Source organism: Cucumis sativus, chromosome 3, assembly GCF_000004075.3.
Source record: "Cucumis sativus cultivar 9930 chromosome 3, Cucumber_9930_V3, whole genome shotgun sequence".
Lineage (NCBI taxonomy): Eukaryota > Viridiplantae > Streptophyta > Magnoliopsida > Cucurbitales > Cucurbitaceae > Cucumis > Cucumis sativus.
In genome coordinates, this window is record NC_026657.2 from 20,491,664 (window position 1) to 20,502,606 (window position 10,943).

The 10,943-nt window shown below is 30.1% G+C and overlaps 2 protein-coding genes across 2 annotated transcripts; one reads left to right on the forward strand and one right to left on the reverse strand.

Annotated features, from left to right (window-relative positions):
- Positions 1-243: 243 nt before the first annotated feature.
- Positions 244-4,573, forward strand: LOC101212346. Its single transcript, XM_004151981.3, has 6 exons — positions 244-590; positions 2,669-2,809; positions 2,895-3,515; positions 3,611-3,703; positions 3,826-4,026; positions 4,128-4,573. Exons 1-6 carry the CDS (start codon positions 255-257, stop codon positions 4,350-4,352), a joined length of 1,617 nt encoding a protein of 538 aa, XP_004152029.2. The 5' UTR covers positions 244-254; the 3' UTR covers positions 4,353-4,573.
- Positions 4,574-4,874: 301 nt separating this feature from the next.
- LOC101212103 (taxadiene 5-alpha hydroxylase) lies at positions 4,875-9,811 on the reverse strand. The gene is made up of 4 exons (XM_004151980.3): positions 9,121-9,811; positions 7,759-8,212; positions 7,152-7,339; positions 4,875-5,453 (listed from the first exon to the last, which is right to left on the reverse strand). Exons 1-4 carry the CDS (start codon positions 9,619-9,621, stop codon positions 5,151-5,153), a joined length of 1,446 nt encoding a protein of 481 aa, XP_004152028.1. The 5' UTR covers positions 9,622-9,811; the 3' UTR covers positions 4,875-5,150.
- Positions 9,812-10,943: the final 1,132 nt, after the last annotated feature.

A 10,943-nucleotide genomic window follows, 5' to 3' on the forward strand; every position in this document is an offset into this window, starting at 1 on the left:
ATGTCATTGAGCATAACACCCAATACAATCATTCATGGCATTGAGATGGATGACACATTACTTCTAAACTCAAATTATAACCAAAACCAACTCCCACTACCTTACCACTATGAAGAATTGAAGCAATCAGAATAAGGCAACGTTGAAATTTCATCATCATAACCTAATCTCCCAAAATTTACCATGTATCAAGCATATGGTTGGATGAATGAGAAAGAAAAAAAAAAACGAAAACTAAAACACTATAAAAAAAAATGCACATTTCCTCAATCTCAAACATACCAGCAATGGCTTCTTCTTCACTTTTTCTTATTTCCATTGTCGGGTTTCTTCTTGTATCGCAGTCGGAAGCCCTGAAAACGCCATTTTCGCCTCGTGACATGCTTCCATTACTACCAACAAAGGTGTCATACCGGATTCTGAACTATTTCAACAGCGCTGCCGATCTTCTTCCATCTTTCGTTGGAAGTGTCTCATCTCCTGACAAATCTGTTCAGTGGCAAGGGGCTTGCTTCTATCAAAACACTGCATGGCTGGAGTTTCATAACAAGTCTGGCTCTCAATATGGGGGTGGTACTCTTCATATAAAGGTATGTGTATGCAACTATGCATTACATTAACTTCACAATAAATAAATAAATATAGCTAATTTGGACTTTCACTTTATTGAATGAAAGCGAGGATGTCAAATTGAACTGATGGAGTTAACTAACAAAACAGAAAGCAATGGCGGTTCCCATAGTTATTTCTTGTCATCAACAGGGTCAAAGGGACGTATACAACGCGTTATCAGCACTTTGTTATATTTATTAACTATGGTTAACTCTGTTCAGATTCTATGGATCCATTAAAAATGGAACTCAAACTCAAATATTGATGACCACAGACGAAACAATGTCTCCTTTCAAACTCCCAATGACCAAAATAGAAAATAAATTCAAATACAAAATGACAAAACTATTAGTTTCTATATTGAAATTAAATATAGTAAAACTATCGTTGATAAACTCGTATGATCTATCAGTGATAGACCAATATTTACAATATAGTCTATCGGTGATAGACTTGTATCATTCATAGAATTTGACAAATTTTGCTATATTTGTAATTTTTTAAAAATATTGATATATACTAAATTATTTTAAATCTAATTGCTAAATTTGTAATTATTTCTTTTATAAAAGGAGGGTTGCCCCAAATTATTCTAAAAACTAAAATAACTCTAAACTAAGGCTTCGCTTCCGATTGTGTGCTAAGCTTTAAAATTATTACTAGTAACCATGTCCTTAAGAAATTCAGCTAATATATGAATAATATTAGTGTGTTGCGGGAAATTTCAAATTTGAAAATAAAAACACTTTAAACTAGATTTGTTGTGACTTAGCTAGAACGGTGAAAAATAGCAATTTTAATAAAGTATTTATAAGTTAGAGCAAAATTTCAAATTCTATCCATAAAAAATATTTGATAGTCAATGATATATTTCTACCAGTGACGTTGATAACAAGTGATAGAAAGATATCACTATAAAATCTAAAAGTTTTGCTCTAACTGATAAATATTTTAATTATTTTTTTCTGCTAGTTTTGGAAATGCAAGATTAAATTGAATATAGTATAGGTTGATACTTAATATATGAATTTCATAAGTTAATTATTTATATATAATTTTTAAATTTTAAATAACAAATTATATATTTATACTTCTTTAAAATTATATAAAAAAAGTCTATAAAAAAATCATTGCAATAGAAAATTGAAAAGAAATATTTTAATATAAGCCTTTTCTAATTACAATATGTAAATTCTAAGATTGTTTTTAATATAAATGATCTAATAAGCTTAGGATGAAGTAAAGGTAAAAGAACAAAATTAAAACGATCTATAAAAGGATGAGAATTATGTATAGATATATTGGAGTGACGAAAAGTTTAGAGAATTAAAGTTGCAATTACCATTTAAATTATACGTTTATTTAATTATAGGAGTGTTTAGTTGAACTTTACAAATATTTAATTTTGAAAATAGATGCTTTTGAATAATAAATTTACAAGTATTTAGTTTCTAAAATAAGTGATTTTGAATAATAAATTAAAGGGTTTGATAATGGTTAAAAATAATTTTGAAACAGCCTATTTTTATAACAATTTTTATTAAAATGTTAAAATAAAAAGGAGGATTTTTAAAATTTTTTTTTTTTTTTTTTTTTTTGCTTTAGTCGATCGAAACAACCACTTCACCTCTACGTTTGAGATGAAATAAATAATTTAGTAAAATAGAAAATTTTAGGGTTAAATTTGATTAGTGGAGAATCAAAATTGAGTTTTTTTTTCTTTTTTCCTGTAAGTTTATTATAAAATATACGGGAGGATGTATTTTTTTTGACATTTTTTAAAATAAAAAATAAACTAAAATATTTAGGAGCGGTAACTAACATAACTTTATCACTGTCTATTAATGTCACTAATATAAACATATCAATATGTATCAATATCTATAATCGATAGAATTTAAAAATTTTGGTGTATGTTAGTAAATATTTTATCAAATTTACACTTTTTCACCATTTTTTTTATAAGTTTTTTATGATATAATTTTAATTATTTTGATGGTGGGTTGATCTCATATCCTTGCATGGTTAATAACAATAATAATACTATATAACACAGGTTAGCGATGCACATAGTCCAACATGTATAGATCTATACATATTTGCAACTCCATACAGATGGACTTGGGATTTCTATTTCTTTTCCAAAGAACATACTATGGACTTTCCACAGTGGCAAGGAAAAGAAGAATATGAATATGTAAGCATTTGAAATTGAATTTGAATATGGAGAGTTTGCATTTAAATTCAATTGATTAGTTAATTAATTAATAATTATGGGTCAGGTTAAAAGGGGAGGTGTATCAGTGTTCTTGATGCAAGCTGGAGTCTTGAAAACCATAGAAGAATTATACAATGTATTGCCTTTGTTTGTTAACTCAGAATGGGGAGAGCGATCAAACATAAAGTTTCTTGAGAATGAAATGGGTGCCACTTTCAAGCAACGATCTCGTCCATGGGCTACCAACAACATTAATCCCGATGACATCCATTCTGGAGATTTCTTAGCTCTTTCTAAAATTCGTGGCCTTTCAGGTGCCTTTGAAACTTTAGAGAAATGGGTTACTGGCTCTTATGCTGGCCATTCTGCTGTTTGTTTAAGAGATTCTAAAGGCAAATTGTGGGTTGCTGAATCTGGGCGTTCAAATGGTGAAATGGGTGGTGGTGAAAATATTGCTGTTTTACCATGGGATAAATGGTGGGACTATGAACTTAATAAAGATGATTCAAATCCACATATTGCATTGCTTCCATTGCATCCTGATTTAAGGGCAAAGTTTAATGAAACTGCTGCTTGGGAATTTTTGAAAACTATGGTTGGGAAGCCTTATGGTTATCATAACTTGATTTTTAGTTGGATTGATACCACCCAAGGAAACTTCCCATCTCCCTTGGATGCTCATATGGTAATTAATTAATTAATAATCTTATTTTTATTTTTGTGCAATAATAATATTGATTTACTTTGATAATTTGGAAACATAATTAAACGAACAAACAGGTCGCATCTGCTATGACAATATGGAATCAAATGCAGCCAAGCTTTGCAGGAAAATTGTGGAATGAAGCTCTGAACAAACGACTTGGAACAAAGGTATGCACGTCGTAGCTGGAACGATGATGTAGCTAGTTTTAATAATATAATCAAATATATATAATAAATTAAATTAATTAAATTTTGGAGTTCATATATATTATTCGTTTAATAAATGGTAGGGGCTTGAGCTTGCTGAGATTCTAGTGGAAGTTGAGAAACAAGGATCATCTTTTGGAGAACTACTGGCCATTCCTGAACAAGATGTGTGGACTTATAGTGATGGTAAATCAGCAACATGTGTCGCTTTAGTTGTTGAAATCTACAAGGTTGCTGGTCTTTTTGGTCCACTTACTTCCTCAATTCAAGCCACTGAATTCACTGTAAGTACTTAATTAATTAAACCTCTAAATAATCCATTAGTTTTTAATAATTCACAATAGAAAAACTAATAGAATTACATATCATATAATATATAATGCAGGTAAAAGATGCATACACACTAAAGTTTTATGAAGACAATTTAAGTAGGCTTCCAAAGTGGTGTAATGACGGTGGTGATAATTACGAGAATAAGCAACTTCCATATTGTCAAATTCTTGGAAATTATAGAATGGAATTGCCTGATTATAATACCATCCATCCCTATCAACATATGAATGAAAAGTGTCCTTCTCTTCCAGATTACGCCCATCCAAAGAATTGTTAGAAAAGAAAAAACCACTCTCTATAATTGTATGTATATTTGATCATAATAATAAGCAGTCCATCAAATATATGATCATAAGGTTTGGTTGGATCCATTACTTATATGATCACCTGTGTCACATAAATAAGAGACTTAATATATATGTGTTTGGTTATGTATGGAGATAATTGTCAAAACATATGATCTTTCATAGAAATAAATGATTTGATTGTGTGTGATTACTTTTACACCTACAAATAAATCTAATTACAAACATAAGATTAATGATAGCATTCAAAAGCTAAATGGAAATAAATAAACAGTGTAGATTACAATTTAAGTTGTGTTGGAAATCAAGCATGCCGATATAAAGTTGGGTAGTTGTTGTTTGAAATTGAAAATATTTAAATGCACCAGCATCACACTATACTGAATATTATTTTCATAATTTATGGTAAATATAATGTTAATAGATAGGAAAAAAATTATATAAAGACTAAAATTCAACAACTTCAAGAGTAGAGTTAAAAAAGATAACATTTTATAATTATAGTACACATTTAGATTTTCAATTTTCAATGAGACGGGCAAAGTGAATATATGAAAATGAACCAGAACCAACACTTAGCTTAGGCTGCAACTTTATAGACAAAACTTAATTACAAAATAGACATTGAAGAAATTAAAATTATAAATATAATGTTGACCCACACATAAACTATTGGATTTGTGCTCAAGTTTGTAGCATTTCGAGAGTCTAACAAATCTCCATTACATTAATATGAGACTTGATACGACATATATATGTGATTGAGGTTTTTATGATTTGGGAAAAATTTGGATGGGGAGGCCTTTGTTAGGCATCAAAGTTGGATCTCTAGTCAAGAAATCTTGTGAACAGGAGAGGTTCCAAGTGAATTGAGTGATTAGGTAATGGATAGTAACAAGTGTTTCAAGCTTTGCAAATTCATAGCCAGGGCAGATTCTAGGTCCTCCACCAAAAGCAATGAAAGAAAATGGTGGAATTGGTGTTTGGTTTTGATCAAATCTACTTGGTTCAAACTTTTGTGGGTCTCCAAATATTGTCTCATCCAAGTGTGTCATTGGTGCTGCCCAAAAGATCTGAATTATGCATTCATAACACATTAATATTAGTTTAAATTACCTATATATTTAAGCACAAAATTTGAAAATTCGAGAACTAACCTATTGGTGATCATAAACTAAAATGTTTCAGGACTTATTAATTAATATATACTTTTTACAATTTTAAAGAACTGTTGAATAGTAAATTAAAAGATGGAGAGGTATGTTATTAGTCATGTTTTAAACTATAGGGTTACTTAAAAAAAAAAAAACTTTCAAATAATGGCATATACTGTACAATGATAAAACAATGGGATACATAGCACAAAAGAATTAATAGAGACTAATATACTAACGTTTCACTAATAGTTTTTCACATCAAAAGCTATCACTAATAGCTACAATTAGTGAATATCACAAATAACTGTTGTTGGTTGTTATCATTGATGGCTACTATCAGTTATAGCTTGTCATCATTACGAATATTTTTTTTTCTTTTTTCTTAAATTGAATGTTATTATTGATAACTATTAATAACTGTTATACGTTGCTAGCACTGATAGATGTTATATCACTAATAGTTTTTTATTTGATAAATTTGTTATCATATGATCATATAATTGCTAGTCACTAAAGGGTAGAGTAAAACTTTCAATTTGAGAAATATGGTATCAGTTGCTACGGTTAGCTGCTATATGTTGCTGATAACTATCATCAGTAATAGCTTTCAATTTAAGAAATGTGATATCAGTTGCTATCACTTCGATCAACAATGTTGCTATCAATTGATATTTCTAATAGCTATTATAAGTCATTTTTCTATATTGCTATCAACTTAAAATGATATCACTAACATTATCTATCAATGTTTGTATTTGAAGAGTAATTTTTATAAGTGATATCTCCTTGGTAAACATATCAATTTTGAATTGACAAGGTTTAGTTAGACTACCAATTGATATTTTTGACAATTAACTACTATCAATGAATATATCTACAAGTACTCAGCAACAAAATGATATCAGTGGTAGCATCTATAAGCAGTATTCCTAATAGGTTATTATATTTCAATGGTATCAATGTAATGCTACTCTAAAGTGATATTGTGGCTATTTTTAGCCTAAATAGACAAAGAAGAGAGATTGGATTAGCATACTGTTGGTTATAACTTTGAATCACAATAACATACTATCAATATGACAACTTCTATCACAAATAGAATCTATATAAAATTGACATAGTTGCAACTTTTATTAAAATAAATTATTGATTTTAGGTTATGCTATCAACATTTATATCATTTAAAATTCAAAATTTAAGTTATCAGTAAGTAACAAATTCATGAAAAATATATATTGATATATTAAACATGATGTCATTGATAGAAGTCTCACTATAGCATAAGAAAAAGGAAACTGAAGGACAAAATTGACATTTTAAAATTTTTTAAATATGTCCGATAAAAAGTTGTCATTTTTGTAAATATTGTTCTCTTGTGCTATAAATTATATTCATTTTCTAATTTGTACTAGATAGACACTGAGAGAATTTTAAAGACTACTTGAAAAAAAGGAAAAAACTATAATGTGGAATGAAATTTTGTATTGCAAAGATCTTGAAGAACTAAATATGCCATTTTAAAAAATGGAACTCAAAATAAACTGCATATATATGATAGTTTATATAGTAAAAGGAAAGAAACTAAAGGGTGTGAAGTTAATTTAATATGCTTACTTGCCATCCTTTTGGAATTGTGTAGGCACCCAATTGAATGTCTTTAAGGGCCACTCTAAAGCCTCCAAAAACTGGAGGGTAAAGTCTCAAGGTTTCCATTGCTACTCTCCATGTGTACTTCATCTTTGAAACATCTTCCCAAGTCAGTGCCTCCCCTCTTTCTTTGCTTCTACCTATTTCTTCATGCTCTAAAACCCATAACAAATGAGATTTTATATAAAGTTTATTACTATCGGCTTGAGATGGATGACTTCTCACTTTAGTTTGCAACAAATACTCTAGATGAAAAACACTAACTTCAAATGAGAGAGTTCATGTAATTCATGTCGTCAGTTACTATTAAAACTAAATTCACTTTTGATTCGCACAAATATGAGTAGTTTTAACTTTCTAACGACGAATCCGACTCATTTCAATATTTTTTTATCGAATTTATATATAAAGACACATTCACGATAATAATATAACTCACTTAAACACTACATTCTTAAACACCATCCCAATTTCTAACAAAAAAAAATCTTATGTTTTTTCGAAATCGTCCAATATTAGTTGATCTACACCCACACATTAAGATAGAAATAGAAACTTATGGAAATATGCATACCTTGAAGAACAGCTGCATAAACAGTTGGGTTTGTAGCCAAAACCCTAAGCATTAGAGTAAGCAAAATAGAAGTTGTGTCATGTCCAGCAATCATTAGAAGGATGATATTATGCACAATTTCCTCCTCACTCAAAGCTTGTTCCTTGTCTTTGTTTTTTATTCTAAGCAAATAACTAATTAGGTCTTTATCATTTTCTTCTACTTCACTTTCTTTTTCTTCTTCCATTACTTTTGCTTTGTCTTTCAAAAGTTGCTTCAGTATCTGTTGAGCTTTTGCACTTGCTTTCAGGCTGTGGTTATACCTTGTGAAAGGGAGATTTATTGGAATAGACCAAATGCCATCAACCATTGTTTTGAAGCATTCTATTATGCTCTTTCTTGTTGTTCCTTCTTCAATTCCAAAGAGGAGAGAGCATATAATGTCAAATGTTAGAGTTTTCATCAATGGTGCCACCTGTGTTTTTGGCAAAAAAATAAAATAAAATAAAAAAATGTAAAATGTTAAGACCCTGTATCAAATCAGAAAAGGTTAGGACTAGACTCGAGGGAAGCAGACTTTGTTCAAAATTAAACATGTTTTAATTAAATAAGTTAGATGTGAAGTGATTTATGAGTGTTAGCAAAAATAATAATAATAATAATAAGAAATGTAAGTTAAAATGTTAGAGTTAATTTAGTATGAGTTTCACGTTAACGAACTAAGTGTAGGATTTAAATTGTTGTGTGTTTAACTCTCGTGTGAGTTGTGCTCATGCAATCCTATAAATAGGATTGATATATTGTATTGTAAAGTATCTGAGTGTGAAGAAGAATACACATGAAGGAGAGTTGAAGTCTTTCAAATAAGTTTTTTATTTCTTCTCTCAAATATTCTATTTTGTGATTATTTATTTGGGGGTTCATGTGTTCACCATAGGCTTCCGACAACGTATTATTAGAGTTTGAGTTTGGAGTTTAAAACTTGTTTTTGCAAATGGAAAACAAAAATTTTGTTCCCTTCCATGTACTTCAACTTACAACGGAAAGTTGTAGCAATTGGTGTATTCGAATGAAAGCTCTAGCTTTCTTGGTTCGTAAGATGTGTGAAACATTGTTAATAATGGTTACGAAGAACTAGAAAGTGATTGGACTCTGAGTCAAGTTCAACAAAAATCTCTGGTTTTTTTTTCGTAATTTGTTGAAAATAGTCGGGCAAACATGTTTTTACTTTTTAGTCTTTTTTATTTAAAAAGAAAGCCAATAACAGTTACCAAACATTTATTTAATTATTTTGGAAATCTAAAAACCAAAATCTTGTTTGTTGCCTTGATAATACATGTAACAAATTTTTCAAAAAGAAAAAAGATTTGGTTGAGAACTCACAGTGACTTCGTTGTTGCCATGCCAATACATGTTCAAATGTCTCCTAACCTCTCCATCCATTTTCCCCACATAACTTCTCAGAGTCTGAGGCCTTAAGAACCAAACCAACGCCCCTCTAACTCTCTTATGATCCTCACCACTCAGCTCTGTCAAATTCCTTTTCCCTAAAATCATCTTCAACGACTCGACCTGCCGATTCGACACCGTCCCCTCCTCCCCCGAAAACACAACTGCCTTGTTTGCTGCCGCCCCATGTATAAACACCGTCGGTTTCCCAAACAGGGTCATCTTTGAAACTGGGCCGTACTTGTCCACTCTCTTCTGCAGCCATTTCTCAGCTGTGTTTGTTCTCATGGCTCCAAGAAGGCTCAGGCTTTGCCCTATAAATGGGACCCCAAGTGCCCCCGGAGGAAGGTTTTTCGCGGCAGAGGACGATAACCTTGTTCTAAATCTGTGGAAAAGAAATATGGTGAGGACAAGAAGGATTATGACCGTGATCATTTTGCAGCTGGTTCAAATTTTGAGAGAGAGAAAAAGAAAAGTGATGTGTCTTGATTTTTTCAGGTCATCACTATTTATTGGTGTGGTTAATTGGGTTTTTTTTTAAACAATTTGGGTATAGAGATTTCAACTCCGAGAGTTCAAGAGATAGCATATATTAATTACTCTTAAATTATGCTTATATGGGCTATAGTGTCTTTTATAAGATTCCCAAGTTGATCTATTGGCCTATATATCATATATTGAGCTGTAAGTTTAAGTATATATTATGAGTTTGGTTGTTGAATTTGGAAGAGCGACGTTTCTGTGTGTTGAAAAAGAATTTCAATAGTTTATAAAACTTTTATTTGGCAAACAATGATGATTTATGTAACCAATTAAAAGAATATAGTTGATGAGAATTTGGAAGGTTAGCCAAATTATTAGTGGAAGGAAATTAAACAAAATTAATTGAATTAGGTCCTCCACTTTAGTGGTTGAGGATTCAATAATCTCTCGTCTCATCAATTATTATATCCTTAAAAACACACCAAAATTAAAAAAACTAGGTGAATGAAAACTTAAAATACCAAATTGATCAAAATGGGGACTAGACATGAAATCAAATGAATAATGTAATAATTAAAAGAGTGTGTCCTTTTCCTTGTTGCCGGCAAATACTAAGTTTATTCATTGTTGGGATATATGTTGCCATTGATGCAATTATTATTCCCTCTCTCTCTATGTGTATTTCACATCTATATATTTTATACGATAGTAAGATTTTGTTTGTATTGATGTAAGTGCAAAAGTCAGCAAAATTGTCCACAATACAAATTTGTTCTTATATGGTTGGAGATTAGTGAATTAATTTAATTGTGGGCTTCTAGAAAATTATAAGTTGACGAACTTTGGATTCTATACGGTTAGACATATGGAAGATAGGAATTGAATTAAAATTAAGAAAATGTGTGGGAAAGGTTACAGAAACAACAAGACAAGACAGTAGCCAAATTATTTAAATATGATGATTCTAATCTTTTGATTTTGAGGAGGGTTGCTCTGTTAGATTTATTTAAAAAATAATATTATTAATGTGACCTATCTACATTATATGGTATTAAATGTTATTTTATCTTTTTCGAGTCTATTATTTTATTAGGTCAATTAGGTAAAAAGATAATGTCTTAATAAACTCCATGATGTGTGGTGTCCATAAATAGAACATTAGAGATTGATCGTGGGAAATTAACAAAAATAGGATAATTTTTAAGGGTTTAAAGAGTTTTAGGATGGATTTTAAAAAGATGACATTTAGGACAAATTAACTAGGAAAAGTCTAT